General features: G+C 40.8%; 1 protein-coding gene across 10 annotated transcripts in view; it reads left to right on the top strand.

Annotated features, from left to right (window-relative positions):
* Positions 1-23,495, top strand: part of LTBP1 (latent transforming growth factor beta binding protein 1) — a 392,301-nt gene that overhangs the window by 41,987 nt on the left and 326,819 nt on the right. For all 10 annotated transcript variants that reach the window (XM_072770568.1, XM_072770565.1, XM_072770566.1 and 7 more), the window contains exon 3: positions 5,131-5,428. In XM_072770568.1, coding sequence (XP_072626669.1) covers positions 5,131-5,428 — 298 coding nt within the window. The remainder of the gene's footprint in view (positions 1-5,130; positions 5,429-23,495) is intronic.

Below are 23,495 nucleotides of genomic sequence, written 5' to 3'. Positions count from 1 at the left end.
TTCACCCCCACCCTCCTCCTCCCCTTCCACCACCCCTAGTTCGTTTCCCCGAGTTAGGTATAAAGGGTCTTGAGTGTATCTCATGGGCAGCTAACATGGGTTGAAAGTTTTTGAATGAAGGAGAAAAAATCCACAGAGCTGCATTTTACCAAACCGAGTCTGTCAGCAAGTCTGGATTAGGATTTTGTTCGAGTTTGGCTGCACATTGCAATCATCTGGAGGCTTTAAAAAAACAAAAAGCAAAACCCAAAACTGGTGTCTGAGCCCCTTCCCCAGAGATTCTGATTCAGAGCCTGGAGTTAGCCGGGGGTTTTGAGAGTTTTAAAAGCTCCCCAGGTGATTCTAATGTGTGGCAAAGCCTGAGAACCGGGGCCCAACCCGCTGATAAGATCTTGATGTAGTGTTTACTCATTGTGTTGAACCACTTCTGGCTGGGAAAATGCAGAATCAACTGGTGGAAAAAGTATTTTTAAAGTGCTTCTGTAACATTTATTTATAATATTCCACATAGTTTGGTGCCTCGGTTAGAATAACCGTTTTCTCATAAGTGCCCACCAATTTTTACATTGGAAGTAGATGGTGACAAACTTTTGGAAAGCACTCATAATAATCTTGGGAATTTGGCCACATGGAAAGTTTTAAAATCTTTTTGCATTAAAAATAAAAGGGCAACAACATAAAACACATTTATCACAGCAAGAATTCAATAAAATAAATGCAATTGTAGTGTGAAAACACCAAATTCACAAGTATAAAAATATAAATCCTAATGTATGGAAGTGCTGATTCACTATATCGTACACCTGAAACTAATACAACACGGTATGTTAATTATAGTGGAATTAGAAAAAAAAAAATCAAAAACTTGCTGGTGGAAGAGTGCTGGTTTCCAAACACTATATGTCAGTGGTTTTCAAAGTTGAGTATGTATCTGACTCATCTAGAGAGCAGTCAGATTGTTGGACTCTAGTTTCAGATTTAGCAGGCCTGGGACCGCCCAGAATGTGCACTTCTGAGGTGCTTCCTGGTCCAGGCACCACACTTTGGGGACTGCTACATGAGAACCACGACTACGTGAGGTCCCAGTTTCCTAGGAAGAATGGCTTGATAAAATGTGGTTGCAGGACTAGAATTTTGCTTTTCTTTTCATGTTGGGTGAGGGGCTGATCTTGGCAGTTAGGGACTCTGTCCCTGTCACCTCCAGCCCCAGGTCAAGCTGCTCCAGGGAGCTGCTGCCTGAGCCTTACTACTTTAGGTAGAAGAGCAAATTATCTAGTCATTCTCCTTATATTCTTTCAACAGTTACTGCAAAAGGGTGATACTGTATGCAGTCATACTGTTATATAACATGTTCTTTCTCATAGTAGAAAATTTTTGTGAGTTTTTAAAAAATTCTTTCCCTGCCTCCCACAGCCTACCAAATTTGAAGAGTTAAAAAAAAAAAAAAAAACCCCAACCCCAATACTTATACCCTTTTTCATTTCTAATCCATCCATGTTCTCCTAAACCCACATTCTTATATGGTCTCAGTGGCATTTTGGAAGATTTCATGATTGGCCCCTATCTAGGTACCAACTTTTGTAAGCTGCTCTGAGCAGTCTTCCTGGTAGATTAGGGGACGTTTGCAGTACACCTTGGGAGGGAGGAGAAGCGGAAATCAGTCTCAGATGTTAAAATGAAACATGCTTCTAATTGAAAGCATGAAGAGAATGTATACATGAAAGTGCCTGGGGGGTGATCTCTGGCAGAGGCTCAGCTTTGAAAGCCCAGTCCTGTCCTCCCTCGTGGCCACTTCTGTTCTCTCTGGGTGGAGCCCATTTCCATTCCTGTGACATTCCATAAATAACCACGGCTGAGTAGGGACTCAGTGGTCATCAGTTGGCCAAGAAAATGCTGATAAATTAGAATCCTGAACCCTGGAAGTGCATAGCTTTGGGCTTTGAATTCTAGAAGCCTAATTTGGTAAGAGCTCTTGGGGACCATTTTAGAAAAAGCAGTCACTGCCCTCTTTCTGCCCCCAAACATGTACAGGTGCAGAGGCCAAGATTAAATAATTTACCCCAAAGTCACCAAGGAGCTGGCTGCATTTTTCTTTGCTTTTTAAGAATCCTTTTACTTTTGCAAGATTTGTTAGCCTAGTATTCTGACACTTGACAGTCATTTCTTACCATTATTTTCTATAACTAATAGGAATGAGATTGTAGGAAGATGGGAAAAGTATCTTCTCTCTTTTATAGAAAATCAGGAGGGTGAAGAGCTTTTAGGTCTTGGTTATTTGGGGATGCATGGTGGCTCAGTGGTTGAGCGTCTGCCTTTGGCTCAGAGGGTGATCCCGGGGTTCTGGGATCAAGTCCCATGTCAAGCTCCCTGTAGGGAGCCTGCTTCTCCCTCTGCCTATGTCTCTGCCTCTCTCTCTCTCTGTCTTTCATGAATAAATAAATAAATCTTAAAAAAAAAAAAAAAGATCTTGGTCATTTGGCTCATCCATAACTGAGGCTTCTCTGGTTCATATCGTACCTCATCTATTTTGTAAATATTTATGGACTATCTGGCATTGAATTTTATGGGAGATTTAATAGTAAGATCTGCCTAAGGACCAAGAGTTTAAGTCAAAAGTGAACTGATAACAAAATCAATTGGCATAAATCAATGCATTTGGACAAATAAAGAAGAAACTTAAGGAATCCCATCCATCGGCCTATAACATCAACCCAATAAAATTTAAGTCTGAAATCTAAACTCCTATTGTACCTTCCCTGTGATGAAGTCTACTTACCTTACCCATGGCCCATAGCCCTACTGACATTAAAACTCTGGCCACAAATCTGGTGATTCAGAGTACATGTACCCTATTGGATAGGAAATAAAGAGCTCATTTTTTTTTGGTTGCCTTTCATTGTAACATTAGGAATGGTGTACAGGGCACTGGTATTTATTTATTTATTTATTTATTATAATAAATTTATTTTTTATTGGTGTTCAATTTGCCAACATATAGAATAACACCCAGTGCTCATCCCATCAAGTGCTCCCCTCAGTGCCCATCACCCAGTCACCCGTACCCGCCTCCCACCTCCCTTTCTACCACCCCTACCTAGTTCGTTTCCCAGAGTTAGGAGTCTCTCATGTTCTGTCTCCCTTTCTGATATTTCCCACTCATTTTTTCTCCTTTCCCCTTTATTCCCTTTCACTATTTTTTATATTCCCCAAATGAATGAGACCATATAATATTTGTCCTTCTCCGATTGACTTCTTTCACTCAGCATAATACCCTCCAGGTCCCTCTACGTCGAAGCAAATGGTGGGTATTTGTCATTTCTAATGGCTGAGGAATATTCCATTGTATACATAAACCACATCTTCTTTATCCATTCATCTTTTGATGGACACCGAGGCTCCTTCCACAGTTTGGCTATTGTGGACATTGCTGCTATAAACATCGGGGGAGGGGGGGCACTGGCTTTTAAAAACAAAAGTAGAGGGCAGCCTGGGTGGCTCAGCGGTTTAGTGCCGCCTTCAGCCCAGGGTGTGATCCTGGAGACCGGGGGATCGAGTCCCACATCGGGCTCCCTGCAGGGAGCCTGCTTCTCCCTCTGCCTGTGTCTCTGCCTCTCTCTCTCCCTGTGTCTCTCATGAATGAATAAATAAAATCTTAAGGGATCCCTGGGTGGCGCAGCGGTTTGGCGCCTGCCTTTGGCCCAGGGCGCGATCCTGGAGACCCGGGATCGAATCCCACGTCGGGCTCCCGGTGCATGGAGCCCGCTTCTCCCTCTGCCTATGTCTCTGCCTCTCTCTCTCTCTCTCTGTGACTATCATAAATAAATAAAAATTTAAAAATAAAATAAAATAAAATCTTAAAAAAAAACAAAAGTAAAAAAGTGTATATTGGTTGATTCTAATCCGTGCAGCCTTCTGTCCTGTAAAAACAAAATAGTGGGTTGAACTACATTTCTGAAACAAACTCTGATAGCTTGTGCCAGGTGAAGTCTGTCACGCTTTTTGGGGTTAGGGATGGGACTTGGGCTTTTTTTTTTTCTCCCAAGTCTTATTTGGATACCTAAAATGTAAACTTGAGCCACAGAGCACAGTTTAAAAAGAAGGGCAAAGCATTTTCTTAAGTTTTTCCTTTGTTTCTGATGTATTTCTGAGAGGTACCCTAATAAAGTGGTTAAGAATGATGGTGTTGCGGCCAGTTCACTTGGATTCAATTCCTAGCTCTTCTATTTACTCATAATTGTGTGACCTTTGGCAAATTACGTAACCCTGGTCTGTTTCTTCATCAGTAAAATAGGTAAAATAAAATGTCTACTTACAGTGATTGCTGGGGGATTAAATTTGTTGATACCTTATTAGAATAGTGCCTGGAACATAAGAACCTGTTAATAAATATTAGCTGTCATTGTCCTCATTGTTGTCATTGCCATGATGTTATATTTTTATTTATTTATTATTTTTAAATATTTTATTTATTCATTCATGAGAGAGAGACAGAGAGAGGCAGAGACACAGGCAGAGGGAGAAGCAGGCTCCATGCAGGGAGCCCGACGTGGGACTCAATCCCGGGTCCCCAGGATTACACCCTGGGCCGAAGGCAGGGCCAAACCACTGAGCCACCTGGGCTGCCCTATTTTTATTTATTTTTTAAAGATTATTTATTTATTTGACAGAGAAAGCACAAGCAGAGGGTGTGGCAGAGGGAGAGGGAGAAGCGGACTCAGCACTGAGTAGGGGGTCCCATGTGGGGCTCGATCCCAGAACCCCGGGATCATGACCTGAGATAAAGGCAGATGCTTAACCGACTAAGCCACCAGGTGCTCTGCCATCATGTTTTTTAAAAAATTATTTTAAATTTATTTTCTAGAGAGTGTGGGTGGGTGGGGGGGAGGGGCAGAGGGAGAGCCTGAGAACCTTGAGTAGGTTCCACCCAGTGTGGAGATCATGACCTGAGCTAAAATCAAGAGTCATCAGATGCTTAAGTGACTGAGCCCCCCAGGCGCCCCTCCATCATGTTTTTAGATAGTTTTAGTTTTTGGTGGAGGGAATCCTGGTGCTACTGTGAAGGCTTTGGAAGAATTTGTGAAGTCTACAATGTTTTTCTTCAAAGTCGTGTCTTCTGTTGCCTTTCTGCAGCAAGCTGTGTTCCACCGTGCCAGAATGGAGGGATGTGTCTCCGGCCTCAGCTCTGTGTGTGTAAACCGGGGACCAAGGGCAAAGCCTGTGAGAGCACAGCTGCCCAGGACACCTCATCACCAGGCTTTGGAGGGCAGAGTCCTGGGGCTGCTTCCTCCTGGGTCCCCCCTGAGCAAGCAGCAAAGCACACTTCATTGAAGAAGGCAGACAATCTCCCAAGAATCAGCCCTGTGGCCCAGATGACCTTGACCCTGAAGCCGAAGCCTTCAGTAGGACTCTCCCAGCAGATTCATTCTCAGTGAGTAGTTTCAACTTGCTTCTACTCAGGCGCACCTTAATTATTGTCCGGGATGCATTGCTTTCAATCCACTTTTCCTGCACAATTTGCTGAAATCACTTGGATAATGATGTCTTGTTTTTCCTTAAAGTTTTACATTCTAAGTTCCTACATCAGGTCTCTTAAAAGTATTTGGTATGCATGCTTAGCCTCTGCAGGGAAGATTGACCATAAACATAAACTGGAGCATTAGAGAGGACTAGGGGAATCAAGGCAGGATGGACATTAGAAAGATAGTTGTTTGTGGTCCACTTGTGAGTTAAAAAATTCTTCTTTTGGCGGAGGGGGAGGGGAATGTCTAGAGTTTTGAAATAATTTAAGAAGAGATGGCAGGAACTCTGCTCTGCACAGAGAAGGTATTCAAGTGAGCGCGAGTGCTGGGAAAACCTTTCTCAACCTCTGTAGCAGGTTGTCTCTTCCATTAGCACCGTGTGTACCTCCCAGTTGCCAGCCAGGTCCATTTTTGGTGAATGAGCTTGTGTTCTATTTATGGGAATGTGGTTTGTTTTTTTTGTTTGTTTTCCCTTAGCATTTGGAGGTAAGTGCCATTCGGAACACAATGAGGACTCCTGGATAAGATTGCTTATCCCTGCCCTCCTCTCAGCGGCCTGAGGAACAGCTCCTCGCTGCACAGGGTCTTTAATGCCCATTGTTTCCTCTTAATTAGCTACTCGACATGGATAACAAGATGCAGAAGGTACTGCAGCTCTCACTTGTCATTTGTCTAGGAATGTAAAATACAGGAAGTTCTCCCCTTGAAAATGGGCTTGACCCAGCAGTTCATTTGTAAGTCACTTGCTGGGAATTTGGAATACTTTTCCCCCCTAGAGACAGCTTCCACATGGTGATTAGTATCCAGGCAGCCCACAGAAGCTATTTAATCTGCTAGTATAGATGAAATTATCCTAATTTATACTTCCCCTTTGAGTAGGCCACCTACTGTCCCTGCTGAGTGGGGTCCTCAACTTTTTCCTCTCTCTTCTTCTTCGCTCTTCACCCCTCTTCTTTCTGTTTTTCTTTCATTTCTTCATGTCCTGTCATTCTGCCATGGTAAAGAGATTTGGGGGGCTAGTTTGAAATCTAACTCCTTTGCTAACATTTCAGTTGGAAAACACATCCTGCCGTCCTCAACGAGAAGGGTTGGTAGTTCCAGCTAATCCTTAGTTATGGCTTACTGTATGCCAAGGACTGTTTCAAGTGCTTTGCCTGTATTCTTAGCTTACAACTGACAGGGACCCCATAACGTGGCGCCTATTATTAACCCCATTTTACAAATCTGGAAACTGAGGCAGAGTGGTTATGTGATTTAGTCACACAGTAAATAAGTGAATAATATCAACAAATGTCAGGCTTTAAATAGAAGCAGCATCCATTCCCTGAAGTAGAGGGTAGCAACTTTTTCTGTAAAGGGCTGGGTAATAAATATTTTCAGCTTTGTGGGACATATGGTTTCTGTTGCAACTTCTCAACTCTGCCATTGTAGAACAAAAGCAGCCATAGATGACGCATAAATGAATGTGTGTGACTGAGCCAATAAAACTTTATTGATGGACACAGAAATTTGAATTTTGTGTAAACTTAACGTGTCACCCAATATTCTTCTTTTTTTTCCCTCAACCATTAAAAAATGTAAGAATATGAGAATTATTAGCTTGTGGGTCATACCAAAACAGGCTGTGGGACAGCTTTGGCCTATGAGCTGTGATTTTCTGACCCTTTCTCTAAAATATAGTGGTGCCTTTTGGGGCCAGAACATGAATGTAACTGTGTGTCCTTGAAATGATACAAAGCTTTGATTTATATCCTACTAGACCTCTCTCCTCCAGCATTATTCTGGATCTTAAAAACAAAGAACAATTCTGTGTTGAACTGTGCCTTGGCAATCAAGAGTCAGGTTACTGTGCATTGCAATTATTTTTTTCTTGCATTACTACTTACATAAACTGTGAAGTTATTTACAAGCAATATCATTTATCTTGAATATCACCATCTACTGTTACAATTTGACCCTCTGTGATGTGTGTATATATATAGATTGTTAGTAAGAACCATATGTCAGAAGTCAGATAAAGGAGCAATTTTTTCTTTTTTTGGTAGCAGGAGTATAATTTAGACAAGAATGTTGTGACTCAAAAAGGTGGTGGCTAAGGTTTCAGCTTTAACATGGCTTTAGAAAAATAAATCAGTAGATAAATTTGCTTCAGAGGCTTCATCTGCTGAATGAAGACACTTTTACCCTGGCATTGTTACAGGACATGTGTATGTGTGTGGCTGTGCCTGTGGCATGCTTTTGGGTAAGGAGAGGAGATAACAATTCTGACAATTTCTTTTTTATTTAATTAATTAATTAATTTTATTTATTTTTTTTAATTCTGACAATTTCTTAATAAAGTTTTATAGGTTGTCCTATTATGTGGGCATTGCAGGGAACACTAAGATGTACAAGATCTAGTTCAGCGTACCTGGGTGGCTCAGTGTTTGAGCATCTGCCTTTGGCTTGGGTCATGGTCCTTGAGTCCTGGGATCAAGTTCCACATTGGGTTCCCCATGGGGAGCCTACTTCTCCCTCTGCCTATGTCTCTGCCTTTCTCTCTGTGTCTCTTATGAATGAATAGGTAAAATCTTTTTTTTTTAAAGGTCCAGTTCACCTCTTAAGGTTTTGAAATGATCGATGAACGATAACTCACGAGGTATGCAAAGGCAGGGGTGCAGTTGGCCCACAGATGATTTTAGGTAATGACCTAATCACCTGAAATCCTATTTAATCAGACCACCAAAGAACAAATGTGATAGGACCATTTTTGGCGACTTTGGGGGAGATGTAGCAATCCTTAAATTATTTTTTTTTAAGATTGCCTACTTTAGGGGAGTTTCAGGGTTTTGTTTTATTTTTATCTACTGAAGGAGGAGATTGATTAAGCTCCCTTAAAGTGCTTGTAGACATAAAGATAGCTACAATATCAAAGTGTGTATTTAGTATTATATTCGTTATGTGGCATATGAAGCCCTATGGTCTTGATCAGTCATCCACCAAGTTGTTGTTGAGCACATTCTGTGTGCCATGCATTCACCATCATAAGGGCTCAGGGTATAGAATGAATGTATACACAAAATATCTGCCTTTTGGGACTTACAGGCTGCAAAGTGGGAGGCCACTGAAAGTGGCATAATTAAACCGTTGTGATAAGTGCTGTGGTGAAAATTGCAGTTATGGACTGGTGCAGGGTGGGAAAGCAAGAGGGCTCTGGTGATTTTAATAGGCTGTCAGGGAAGACTCAACTGAGAAGGTGACATTTAAGCAAAAGCCTAAAGGAAGTGAGAGCATGAACCCTTTATATGGGTGTGTGCCTGGCATGTTTGAGGTAATAGTTACTTTAGTAAAACTGAAAAAGTTAAAACTACACATTTTAGGTGTGTGAGCAGTAGGTGAATTGGTTTTACCTTTCTCCAGATTGGTTTTAGACAGCTTGATTTAGAACCAGATAGAGTTCTTTAGGAAATCAAAGAGAAGGAGCAATTGTTTCCAGATTTTGGAGTGTTGGTGAAGTGGAGGTCCAGGAATGGCTCTGAAGAAGGTGAGCTTGGAAAGATGGCTAAATCTGGACACAAAGAGCTGGATAAGAAGGGCATTTCCAGGAATGACATTGATGTGACATCAGAAAGCATGGCGTATTAGTAACCATGGCTGTGTAACAGATCACCCCAAAACTCCACAGCCTAAAGCAATAAACATTGATTGTCTGACAGTCTCTGGAGGTGGGGAACCCAGGAGGTTCTTAGCTGGGAGTTGTGGCTCAGCATTAGTCAGGAGGTTGCAGTCAGCAAGCATGGCTCAACTAGGGCAGGAGAATTCACTGTCAAGTTCACTCACTCCCATGGCTGTTGGCAGGAAACTTCACTTCCTCTCAACATGCACCTCTCTACTGAACTACTTGAGAGTCCTCACCACATGGCCCCTGGCTTCCTCCAAGGCCAGTGATCCTATACAGAAGAGAGTGAAAAGAAAGCCACCGAGCCTTTGTAGTTTTCAGCCTTGAAAATACACACCTTCACTTCCGCCTTATTCTACTCATTAGAAGTGAGTCATTAAGTTGAATGGACCCTCAAAGAGAGTGAAATTAAGCTGCTCTGCTAGAAGGGACAGATATCAAAGAAGTTTTGGATGTATCGAAAAAAGACCACATTGAGGATATGATTTGTTTGGAACTTGATATAGATGCAGGCTAGTAGCAATAAAAGGTTTTAAGGATTGGTTAAAAAAATCAGATGAAACATTTAAGATTTCAACATAACAATTCTAAAAAGATATACAACGTAGCAAACTAGAATAAAAAAAGGAATAGAGAGGGAAATTATAATTTATTTATTTGGGAAACTATAGTTTAAAAGAGGCTTAAGAAACATGCTAACTAATCATAATGTTTGGACTATATCTATTCTGATTCAAACAAACCATAAAGAAAAGAAAAAGATGATGATGTATAGACGAATCATAAAAATGCTGACATTAATTAGAAATTTAATGGTAGAAAAGAATGTTGATTTGGGGGCCGTGATGAAGGTGTTATAATTATGTAAGGAGAATGATATGAAACTATTTGCACATGAAATCATGTCTGAGCTCTCATTGAAATTACTCAGTATGTTGAGGTATAGAGGTAATGAGATTGGCCATAAAGGGATTATTACTGAAGGTGGATGATGGGTACATGGAGGTTTCTCACAGAACTCTTATCTTTGACATCTTCCACAATGAAGATTGACAATAACAGTAGAACAAACCAAAAGAAAATTTCAAGTGGAAGGAATCCTATGATTTTTTTCTGCCTTGGAGGATTTATCTGGCTGTAGTGTCTGCAGTAAATTAGCCCTAGAAATCATTGGAGGAAGGAAGTGAATCAGGAGTGACCATAAATGAAAAACCTTGGCACATCATGAAATGTGAGAGGCAAAGATAAAGAGGATTGGGTAGGAACCAGGTTTGGGAATGTGAGACGAAGGGGAGATGTGGAGGTATTGCCATCCTGTTGTTTTTGAAGGTTTCTTTGGTGATATCATGGATCTCCAAGGTCTTTGAAGTGGTTGATACTTGGTGAATGGATGGTCTCTGGTAGAGCTTTATGGATGATGGTGAGGATCATTCTCTGTACCCCGCCAGGGGCTAAAAGCAAGTGGATATCAGTGGTTCACGGCTGGACACTTGATCGGGTATTGGTTTGGAAAGATCCCCTGCCAGTGCATTCTGGCAGTAATCCCTGCTGTAGATGGTAGTTTTATTCCTGCTCTTCATGGAAGGTGTTCATTATTATGGTGTTCCTTTATCCAGTTTTGTGGACCACATCACAGCTACTCCGTGAGCTAAACAGAAGACCAAATGATGCTTCATCATCCTGTGTGCAAATTTTGGCAGCGATTTCCGATTCTTTGAACTTCTGCTTCACTTTATAATACTGTTGTCCTTAGGAAGTCCATATTAACACTTCAGGTTACTCTCACACTGTATCCCGTAACTGTTATTGGCATGCAGCTGTTAATGCATTTGCTGAGGAATTGTCACCGTTAGGTCGCAGATGCTTCTCCAGTGTCCGTCTTTAGTCCTCTATGTAAAAAAGGTGTTAATGCTTATAAGTTATGGCTGGGAGAGTCCACAAAGGAGCAAAATTCAAAACTATTCAGCTCTCCAGAGCTTTTTCATCACCTGTCAGTATCGTTATTCACATGTATATTGAAGTTTCCCATCAAAGTTTGTTGTTAGTTCTCTGTGTTGCTCACTGAGACTGTTTTGAGTTGGTAAAATGTCTGTCTTTATCCTTGTTAATCAAGATGAATGTTATAGGCATTGACTGTGAAACCACAAAGTGGAGGTCGTGAGGGGCATTCTTTAGCTGCTGATGTCTTTTGGTCATGAGAGAGGGTTGGTACGAATGACCACTGCTGTGCCAAATGGGAGCTGTTATCTTACCATATAAGGCGGAAGCACTTTCATGGGAGGCATTGTACCCAGTCTCCTCTCTATGAGCTTGAGAAGGAAGTCTGGTTTTACTCAGGATATGGATGTCAAATCTATCTAGGGAGTTCACATGTGTCCCATCTTTTTTCTTCCCTGGTGATGGCTATTTTCATCATCTTATGGTGTCCTGATGTTAGAAAGGATGATAGTTTCCCTGGAAAAATCCTGTCCAGTCTCAATCCAGGTGAGGGGACTGCATTTATCTAATGGCACTATCCCTTTTCATTATCTTCTTCCCAGGGATGTGGTGAAGAGAAGAAGCAAATGAGCAAATGTTCTTTTAAAAGACAGGAGTAATTCAAATGCATTCTATATTTATCAAGTGAGCTCATAGTATGCCAGATATTTTCTAAATATAGGCAAGGCCCTTTAGAATCCACATGGAGATGATGGGTTCCACTTTCAAAGTTCTTGAGAACTGAATGCTTTGCATTTACCATGGGTTAGTTGATAGGAAGCAGCGTTGAATGAGATGGAGAAGAGGGTGCTACACTGTCTTTTATCTCTGCCTCATTCTTAGCTTCCTGTCATTGTGGTTGTGAGTCTTTAAAAGAACAGAAACAAAAACCATATGCTGTGATACCTACAAGGACAGGAGGCTCGTGTAACATTCCCTCAAGTACTCTCTCCTAGTTAACAGCAGCAACAATGCAATGTAAGCTCATTCACTTTATTTGGACTTTCTCCTACTACCCTGCAAGAGGGGAAAAGAAAAGCCTAATTCTAAAACTGCACCAACAGTTAAAACTCTGGGGAGAAGTTTTAAGCTTTTTGTCGAATAAGAATTGAGATTGGGATCTTAACCTGAACTTATTTATTTTTTTTTAATTTTTTTTTTTAAATTTATTTATGATAGTCACACAGAGAGAGAGAGGCAGAGACACAGGCAGAGGGAGAAGCAGGCTCCATGCACCGGGAGCCCGACGTGGAATTCGATCCCGGGTCTCCAGGATCATGCCCTGGGCCAAAGGCAGGCGCCAAACCGCTGCGCCACCCAGGGATCCCTTAACCTGAACTTATTAAAGAAGCCAAGGAAGTGGTCAGTACTTGAATGGGCAGTTTCCCCAAATGATCTCTCCAGCTAGAGGGGGATCCTTGCTCAGTCTTGATCCCCAGTCCCCACTCTACTTACCATCCCTCGGGACTATCTTCTGTGCTTCCTCTACTCTCCATTATCATAACACTCACTCTCCACGGTCTTCCATCTGTTTATTAACATAGGTACACCAAAGGGCCTCGATAAATGTTTAATACATTTTTTGAGTTCTTTTTCTAGAGAAAAAAAATAAGGTCTAAATCCTTGTCTGAGTACTGTTTCATGAATACTTATGTATATTGCAAGGAGTTACCTTTTTCTCTTGGAATAATACTGTTTCCCTTTGTAAAGCCTTGGACGTTTTGCAGAGTACTTTGCATTCCTGTGGTGTCTGATCTACCAAACATGTCTATGCAATGAGGTTTTGATCCTACTTTATGATGTGGAAAAAAAGGGCAAAGTGGCAGAAAGTTGAAGAAAAGGAACTCAACCTGAGGATTGAGTGTACATCTTATGACACCATAGGGATGGGGTGAGAACTCATTAATTTGAACTAATGATTGATTTTCTCATTTTTTAAAAATTTTTTTTATTTATTTATGATACTCACAGAGAGAGAGAGAGAGAGAGGCAGAGACACAGGCAGAGGGAGAAGCAGGCTCCATGCACTGGGAGCCCGATGTGGGATTCGATCCCGGGTCTCCAGGATCGCGCCCTGGGCCAAAGGCAGGCGCCAAACCGCTGCGCCACCCAGGGATCCCTGATTTTCTTATTTTATATGCATATTTTAAACTTAAAAAATTGAAGTTAAATTGAAATTACATAAAAAAGAGTCCACAAATCAAAAGTGCATTAAGCCTAGTGATTATCCCAAAGTGGCAACACCTGTAAGTACCATACACTCCAAAGGGTAGAACATAGCCCGCACCACAAAGCCCCCTTGTTCATAGATCTGCCCTCTCCCTCCTTCCCAAAAGGAGATGCTGGCTTGACTTTTGACACCAGAAATCCAGTTTTTTAATAACGTATGTATAAACGAATCATATAGTGCCTATTTTTTCGCTCATTGGTATGTCTGAGATTCATCTGTGTAGTTGTGTGTGGCTGTAGTTCACGTTTACATTGCTGGAGATTATTTCATCATGTGAATATACCACAATTTATGATTTATTCTGCTCTTGATGGATGTTTGGAATTTTTTAGTTTTTGGTTCTTAGGAATAATGTTGTGTAGGTTGGTATGTGTGGGAATTCCAGAAGAAGACCTTTGTGAATTCATCAGAAAACCAAGCCCAGCTGGACACAGCCACATCAATGTTTGAGAAGGACTTCATAATCCATTGTATAAAGTGTGATCATATTAGTATGTGTGGGCCAGCGCTATTTTGTTTGTCAGTGCATAGGGAACATGGTGGGGTGAGATGGTGTTTGAGGAACTGGAAGCAAAGCACCTTTTCTTCTGATTGGGGCTTGGCAGGAAGAGTGAACTGTGGGATGGGGGTGCAGGAGGCAGGGGAAGGGTAGGGGAAGTCACTTGTGCATTGCTCTGCCTGCACCCTGCTAGGTCCCATGAGGAAGACTTGACCAAGAGCAGTTTTGAGATTCAACCAGCAATTGACTGGGTTTAAATTCTGGTGAAAGGTATGTAAGGAATTGGAAACTCAGAGTGTGCAATAAAAAGGGCAAGTGCTGGGATAGAGTGTGCTCTCCAGTTTCATTGCTAGAAGTCAGGATGCTGTTTTGGTGTTGTATACTCATAATTATAACTAATATTTACTGAGTATTTATTCTGTGCCAGTTCTTTCATCTAACTCTTCCTCCTCCTCCTCCTTTTAAGGACACTTGTAGTTATATTGGGCTTATCTGGATAATTCAGGATAACTTTGCCCATCTCCAGGTCAACTGATTAGCAGCCTTAATTTTATCTGCACCTTTAATTTCCCTTTGCCAGGTACCCTAACATATTCACAGGCCTGGATGTGGATATCTTTGAGGAGCTTGGTAAAATTTTTTGGTAATGATGCTAAAGCCATTGTTCTGGCTTCCAGAGTATTTTACCAAAGACCCAGTCTTGTTTTGGTGATCTTCCCTGATACTCAAGAGCAAAACATAATCTCAAGGGATAGTAAATAGTCATCAAAGTAGCCTTCAATTAATAGCATAGCTGGCCCTTATGACTTTGATGAAAGTTAGATGTCAGCACTTCACATAGATTTAAGGCCTATTTGTGGTCCCCACTGTTCTCTGAAATCTTGGGACCAGCACTCTCAGATACTTTTGGCGGCTAGAAGAGGGAAAAATCGAGAGCCTCAAGATGTCCAGGCAGCAGCAGGGACCCTGACTCTCCTTATGCCCTTAGCCCTGTGGAGCGAGGGATTGAAAAGTCAACACCACTCATAAGTACTTTTTGACATATAACAGTCCCAAGCACTAGACATGTGGTTTGGGGGCTCTGAGTGCAGCGCTCTTGGGAGGAGTTGGGAAGGGGTGGGCAGACATGGAGAGGAGTGGGGAGAGGGCTAGGAATGTCCCTTCCTTCAACAATTAGACTGGGGTCCTTGAGCCTGATAATGTATTTCCCATATGATTATCCTGTGTTGAAATTAAATTTGTACACCGGAAATGAATTAGTTGTCAGAGGATTTGCTGCACACTGACGATGGAACTGGGATGGAAACACACATGAATCCACTGATAAGCAGTAAGAATGGAATGCAACGTGGTGGACACGTGGGACCCATGGGCTTTACCCTTGGCCTGGACGGCTGATCCCAAACCCGAGAATAATTTTTAGAGTCTGACTTTGGATGTTGTATAGATTACAGTAAAAATTCTTCTTTACACTTGGATATGTTTGGTATTCCGTAGATACTGCCCATGAATCCTTCCAAGGTGCCCCTAGGGTTGCACTAAATCCTCTTTCCTTGTTTTCCTTGGCTTAACAGTTTGTTTATGTTCAAGCAAAGTGTAGACTAAATTTTAAGACTAAACTTTTATAGCATTTCTCTGCCCCAGAGCTGTCTGGGATCAGAATAAAGAACCTATAAGATGTAAGTCCTACGTGAGGGAGACAACAAGTACAGTGCACATTATACAAAATATGCGTGAGAAGGAAATAAAAAAAAAACAAGTTAATGTCTATGGTAAACATGCTTAGTTAGTATGTTTTCACCGTGGTTCTCAGGGTTGAGTATTTTTTTTACCTTTTTATCTGTTCCTTGAATGTGTTAGAGATGACCTAGCAGAAAGAGCTGATCCTCTGGTCCCAGAGTCAGGAACTTCTAAAGGGAAAGAATGTTCTACGTAAACACTGTGTAGAAAAGAAACCCTAGATTTTTCTAATCCAGCAGAAAATGTCTGTCATTTTTCAGGACTGCTATTTCTGGTCGAGATGTTTATGTGTTTATGCAGAATAGCAGGAGGAACCAGGAAGACTGGATGAAATTAAATAGTGGACTGAAGAATGTTCCTGTACCCACTAGAGTTAGGTGGATTTTCCCATGAGTGGGGTGGAAAGGCTCTGACTATAACCCAGTGCTTGGGGTTTTATCAAGTGTGAAGTCACAACTGGAGGGATCCTTTCAAAATGTCAGTCTCCTTTTGCCCTCCTCTATGTAACAGCCTTCCGTGGCTTCTCCACGCTCTGAGGGAAAGATGAGTTCTCCCCTCCTGGGAGACAGACTCCCTGATCTCACCTTGTACCTTATCCCCTGGTTGTCATCATCCCCAGGCAGCAGCCTGTCACCATGTCCCAGGCACCTCCTTCACTCTGTCCAGCTCCTTCCTGACACACTTTGTCTACAGTCTACCCTTGCACGTGCTCCTCTTCCCTATTAACACCTGCTCATTTTACTGATTTCAGTTTCCTCAGGGAAGAATTCCCTGACACCTCTGTTACTCCCTCAGGGATGATCTCATGACACCATTTCCCCATCCCTCTCTTCATAGCATTCATTTCCGCTTGTGTGATTTACTCTTCTTGGCACAGTGCTTCCTCGGTGAATGAGTAAGTGTAGGTGATACTCTGGCTGCTTTGAGTCCAGAGTTCTGACCAGGCAGAAATGCAAATAGTAACCCATCAGCTAAGCTGCCTCAGTTTCTCCAAAGTAATCAGAAGAAATCAGTTTAATGAGTCATTGATGAGAGTAAGCAAAACCTGACTCAGTCATACCCCACCCCATTCTGGGGCAGCAGTTCAGTCTTTTGTGGTGCTTCCAGGTGATAGTTAGGACCTACTTGCTGTGTATCTCTGACTGTTACAAGGATTTTTCATTGTTCGGACTATATTTAGTTCTCTGGGTCTTCTCTTCTTGACCTTTGCCATGCCAGGTCTTCCCTCTTCTTGCACTTCCTCGAACGCCAGTGACAGCTGTGAGGCACATTAGCAAGCAGCAAAGTGACAGCTAAGCCCAGGCAGCCAGTCTCTTGGGAAAATGACTGAGATGGACACTGAAAATCCATCTTATGAGCTTCAACTTCCTAGTCTTCATGAGTATTTAATCAAATATTAATTGATTTGCACCTTGATACAAGATTTGGCTCAGTTCTCAGAAGCAAACAGGGAGGGGCAGGCAAACTTTAATTATTTTTCATTTAGAGTTATTTTTTACTAAGGGTGAAATCATTTTTCACTTCGAGCTCATATCGTTCCAGAGTTAGGTGATTCATGGAGTTAGCTCTCACCAAAACACAAATATTTTATCAATATCAGTGTCTTTGAAAAGAATTAATCCTGGGTATTTGTCCCTTTTGAGAGTTACTTGAGTGTAATGGGAAATGGAACAAGAATGTATTAGGTACAATCTTTTTTCCATCTTCCAACATCTTTCATCCAGCACAGATCATAAAATTTTATAACTTAAAAGGATGAATGTCTTACCCAGAGTCACATGAGTGGGTGGTAGCAGAGCTGGGACTTGAACCTTACCTCTTCTTATTCTACATACTCCTTGCAGTTTTTTATATGCTGTTGTCTGATTCTTTACTATCAAAAGTTATGAAAAAAATTTGCACAATGTGTTTGAAGCCCAAAACCTATAAAAGATAGAGAACGATGGAAAAATTTTGAGTTGTTTCATGAATTTTCAAGCAAAACACTTGTTTGCCAGAAGTTGTTTATTTTCAAAACGATCAAGATTCACTTACCAAAATGTGTCCCATCTCCAGGAGAAAATTTGATAGTTACTTCTTTATTGTATGTTACCAATGTAGAAGCTGTTTTCCAATCCTTAAAAAGTAATTGGACTGTCTGCCATAGATATAGAACTTATTTTTTAAAAATTCTCATCTTAGAGCCTTTTTTTTTTATTTTTAAAGATTTTATTTTTTCATTTTAGAGATAGAGCACCGGCAAGGGCAGGAGCAGAGGGGGAGGGAGAAGCAGACTCTGCACTTGAGTAGGAAGCCCAACGCAGGGCTCGATCCCACGACCCTGAGCTGAAGTCAAGAGTTGGACACTTAACTGACGGAGCCACCCAGGTGCCCCTCATCTTAGGGCTTTCTTGACATAGGCATCACTTTTATTGCTTGTGAAGCATGCTGCCTTTATTCTTTGCCGGATGTTGGTGTTTTGCCAACTGCTGGTATTTGGAGATTTGATGGACAGAGTCTAAAGTGAGGCATCATTCTTCCTTAATTTGTTCATAGCCTCTTTACACAGCAGCTAATCCTTCCTAATTATATTTCTAGGAAGGATGTTCTTAACTCCAACAGGAAGGCGACATAGACATTTTGAGATGATTAGGATGCAGTTCATTCTGAGAAAAGGAATTTGCAAGAAGTGCTTTCTGTTTCCCCTACCTCACTCAGGGAGTATAACAATTCACCTTCTAGGCCCTTCACAAAAGTCTTCTCTTTCTTTTCCTCTTGCATGGCTGTAGCTCCTCTTTATCTTCTGGCTTAATGAAGCTATTTTGAAGGAGAAAAAAAAAATTCCTAAAAAAGACCCATTTCCACGAATGAGGCAAGTATTTCACAGCATAATTGCCTTCATGTCTTGAAAGGTGACTTGTGAATTTAAATAGTTCTGGAATTTAGAGTATTGGAAATACTTTATGTGAGGTTGAGCCACTTTGCAATCTTATTAATTTTTGTTGCCATGCTGCTTTGTATTACTTGAATGTAGTGATTTTTATGTGAAAATAAAGAGGTTAGTGATGTGTGTATTAGATCATTTCAGATCCTTAATATTTTGAACAGAGTACATGTGGTCACTGTCAAATAAGACTTTGATAAATCAAATGAATTATAGTCTATAAAGCCTTAGTAGTTTTGAATATTCCTATGGAGTGTGGTTTTTATCCGTTGCTCAGAGATTAATTTCATTTTGTTTTTTTAAATTTTTTTTATTGAACAGTTTCTAAATGTTAGCCCTTTGTATTTTTATATGAATAATCTATTAGCATTTTTTAAAAAAATATTTATTTATTTCATGAGAGACATACAGAGGGAGTCAGAGACATGGGCAGAGGGAGAAGCAGGCTCCCTGCAGGGAGCCTGATGTAGGACTTGATCCCAGGACCCCAGGATCATGACCTGAGCCAAAGGTAGATGCTCAACCACTGAGCCACCCAGGAGTCCCTCTATTTACATTCTTTTTTTTTTTTTTTTTTAAAAAGATTTATTTATTTGTTCATGAGAGACAGAGAGAGAGAGAGAGAGGCAGAGACACAGGCAGAGTGAGAAGCAGCTCCATGCAGGAAGCCCGATGCGGAACTGGATCCCGGAATCACACCCTAAGCCAAAGGAAGATGCTCAACTACTGAGCCACTCAAGTGTCTCTCTATTAACATTCTTTATTTAAATTTCTATTTACATATAATTTCTATAAATGTTCTTTTTCTTATTTGTAAGAGCTTTTTTCATATTAAATATCTTTCTGTGAAACTTTTTTTTAAAGATTTTATTTGAGAGAGAATACGCATGAACAAGCATGAGTGGGGGGAAGGACAGTGGGAGAAGCAGACTCCCTACTGAGCTTGGAGCCCAACACAGGGCTCAATCCCAGGACCCTGGAATCATGACCTGAACGGAAGGCAGACACTTAACCAACTAAGCCACCCAGGAACCTCCCTTTTTGTGAAACATTTCAAGAACTCTCAAGGTTGGTTGGAGGACCCTTTATGCAAGGAATGTTATTAGTACCTACTGAATTTTTTTTATCCCTAATTTAGAAGAAATTTCTTACATTGAATTTTTGAAAATTCAAAAATTCTCCTCATCTGGGAGGACAAGAATATAATCAACGACTTGAGTAATGTATTTCAGAATTCTTCAGTCTTTTGAGAGGCTTGTTGGTTGACAAAAACATAAATCTTGTGGTACTATTGAACCATCTTAATCTTCTAAGCTTGAATAGCTCTTAGTGTATTTCTAACCCAGTTGCCTTATCCCAGGTTCACCATAATGAAATAGAAGCTCTGTTCTCCCCACTTCTGCAAAACAAAATTTAATTTACTGTAATTGTTTGATTTAGTCTATCAACAAATAGTGCTAACCATATGGCAAGTACATTCTAGGCATTCCATTTGGAGGATCAGGCTAATGTGCTTAGAAAGATAGTCCTTAATATGGGATAATACCTTATTGATTGATAGATTAGGGGGTACCTGTTACAGATTCTAGTGGAGAATAAGGAAGGGTTGCCAGAATCTGGAGGACTTTGTGAAGGAGAGGCTGGCCTTTATGTAAAGGAAATGACAGGATGGAAGATAAGTCAGGAACACATCTCCTAGTTCCACCAGACAGGTGGGAGATTGATCTCTTTTGGGGGAATTAAAGGACAGTAGGAAGTGAGATTGAGTGGCAAGATCCAGATTATGGAAGGCCTTGACATTTGGGGAGTGTGACTTTGAGTGGGCCTGTGAGAAATGGAGAGATGTGCCTGAAGAAGAATAAGATTTATTACCTGTGGGGAGCCAGGTCAGGCCAGTGCTGGGGAAATGCTAGGAGAGCCCAGGTTGACGTGCAGATGAGAAAAAGGTTCCTGAAGGAGCTGGCCTTGTAGCCCACCTGCTTCTCACAGTAACTTCTGGAAAGGAGATCTAATTTTCATTAAAAATAGAAGGGATGCAGACTAGTAGTCTAGAAAACCTTTCCTTTGGATGCAGGCTAAGGAGTTATGTAGAGTCTAATGATTGTCTCTAGATGTTAAGTCAAAGGATCTGTCATCTTAGCCACTTGAGGAATGGAAAATGGGCGGTGTCTTTGAAAGCTTTCTTTTTCCGTCTTCCACTGTGTTCCTGGATTCAAGTTCACTGACCTGTAATCAGAAGCAGATTCTATTTCCTTCTGTGTTAATCAAACTAACACTCTTCAAAATGCATTTGGTGATCATTCATCATACTCTGTAGAAAAATCAAGGTCTTTTTTTTCTTTTTCAGTTATCAGACTCCCAATTTTCTACCTTTTATCTTTGTTGACTTTGCAGCTTTTGCTGTAGTGTGTTATCTTATCCTTTCCAGTATAAATCTCATTGCATCCACTCTGGTTTTTGTGCTATACTAGGAATGTTCAGCTCACCTATACTTCTCCTTTAGTAGGTGACTGAAATTCCACGTTGTTCATGATGTTATTACCGATCGCTGAAAGTGAGTCTTGGGTACTTGGGTGCATGTGCACACACAGGTGTGTAGCAACCTACATGTTGATCAGCTCTAGATATTGTTCTAGTTGGATTGCATTATCTGGCTTCTAGTTGGATTGTATTCTCATTAGTTGTTGAAAGCCATGTAATAAAAAGAAATAATAGTAATTAAAATCTGAAACAAATTTTATCGTTTATTGTGTAATATCAAATTATCGATTTTGTTTCAGACTTGTTTAACTTAGCTCTTGAGGCCTAGGGGTTCCTAGGAAAGTTTTTGTGATTTGCTCTGTAAGGTAATCAGTCCAGCCCCAGGCTACTTGATAATAATGCTAGGATTACAAAATCAGAAATATTTTCCAAAGCTAGTGAGTAAATATTGTGCTTCTCTTAAAAAAACTTCCATATATCACCTTTATATTCAAATTAATTTGGGATGTTCATAGAACATAAGGATTTTTTCCTAATTTGAAGGATACATACACCCCATGTTTGTAGCAGCATTATGAACAATAGCCAAATTATGGAAGGAACCCCAAATGTCCATCGACTGATGGATGGATAAAGGAGATGTGGGTACACACATGCATACACACAGGAATATTACTCAGCCATAAAAAAGAATGAAATCTTGCCTTTTGCAATAATGTGGTTGGAGCTGGAGAGTATAATGCTAAGTGAAATAAGTTAGAGAAAGACAAATACCATATGATTTCACTCATGTGGAATTTAGGAAATAAAATGAATGAACATAGGGGAAAAAGAGAGGCAAACCCAGACACAGGCTCTTCACTATAGGGAACACACTGATGGTTGCTGGAGGGGAGGTGGGTAGGGGGATGGGCTAAATGGGTGATGAGGATTAAGGTGTGCACTTGTGATGAGCACCAGGTGTTGTATATAAGTGATGAACCATTAAATTCTATTCTTGCAACTAATACTACACTGTATGTTAACTAGAATTTAAATAGAGACTTGGAAAAAAAAAACCCGTAAGGCTTTTTGGTTAAGCTTTACTAGGAAGTCTTTGGCAGGAAACCAAAAGAAATGATTTGGGACCTCCCCTCCAATCTCACATGTATTTATTGAATACTTACTATGGGTCAGATACTGTGCTAGGGGTTCAAGTAAATATTCTTTAATTTCAGCAAACAACCTGTACCTGTTGTGTTTCTTTTCTGTTTGTAGGATGAATAGTTATTTTGGTGTTTTTAGTAGAGTGTTGTATTTTTATAGGACAAAGTATATGTAGTGCTGTTTCATTTTCTGGCACTAAGTCAGATATTTGACTTGTTTCATCAAAATCCAGTTCTAGCATTAACAGTCCTGAAATTAATTAATCAAATGATTAGCTTGCTGTATCATCACACCAGGCACCATTTCCGACTTGTAGACATAGTGCTCTGGAAGATCAAACCCAACCCTAACCAACCTTACAAATTCAAACCAGTTTAGTTGGGGTATTTAAATGAGAGCTGGGAAAGAGATTTTTGCTTGGTCAGAAACACGCAGCAATAATAGTGTGTGAATTCATAGTTCCTGTAGGGTTTGGAAGAAAGGGCGAGGCCAGCCACAGGAAAAAAGGGCATTGTATGTGTGTGAGAGATATTTCGCAGAAACAGCAGTGTCTAAGAGCTTAACTGGGTGCAGCTGGACAGGCTTCCTTTTGTACGGAGATGCTGCCTCTAGTGTTAAGGGAGAAAACCTATCTGAAGAACTACTGTGACATTAGGGTGCCATCTGTCTTGAAAGTGAATTATTTTTTATAGTCTCCTTCAGAGTAGTTTCCAGACAATTAGAAAACTTCAATGAGGGTGGGTGCTGTTTTGCGTATGGACAAGTTCCTTCAGGCAAGAGCCTTGAAAGCTTTATTTCAAAGGGGAATCACATTGGGAGTTCTCACTGTGGTGTGATGAGGCTGCTTGCCACAAAGCTCCCAAGAACTACACACCTGTCCAGGTTCGTGGGTGAAAGAAGAATCTATGGCACAGCCTGTGCACCTTCTCTCTCCTGATTCAGCCTGTGATGGGTTTCCAAGACCTCTTCCTCTCAAGATGGTAATTTCCCCCTGAAATCAGAGTTTGACTTTTTCCTCTCAGCGTTTGGAGTTTCTTTTTGAGGGGATGGTGACATGAATACACATATCCACAGAGTTGGAAAATGAGACAAAACCTGAAGGTTTGCTTCTTAAAAAAAAGGCTAAAAATAGTTTTAATTCTCAGATTTTCTTGGAATAAATTCAAATGAAGAAGAATGCTAGAAACATTTAAACAATGCAAATGCTGATCAATATTAATGAAGATTTTTAAAAGCTTAAGTGTTTGGAGTTGACATAGCAGTGGTGACATGTTGGCGAGTTTTTTCTTTTTGGTTAGCTGGACTGCTACTTAAGATTGTGT

Source organism: Canis lupus, chromosome 12, assembly GCF_048164855.1.
Source record: "Canis lupus baileyi chromosome 12, mCanLup2.hap1, whole genome shotgun sequence".
Classification (NCBI taxonomy): Eukaryota; Metazoa; Chordata; class Mammalia; order Carnivora; family Canidae; genus Canis; species Canis lupus.
The sequence above is the reverse complement of the archived record's forward strand: the minus strand, read 5'-3'. Positions and strand labels throughout refer to the sequence as shown.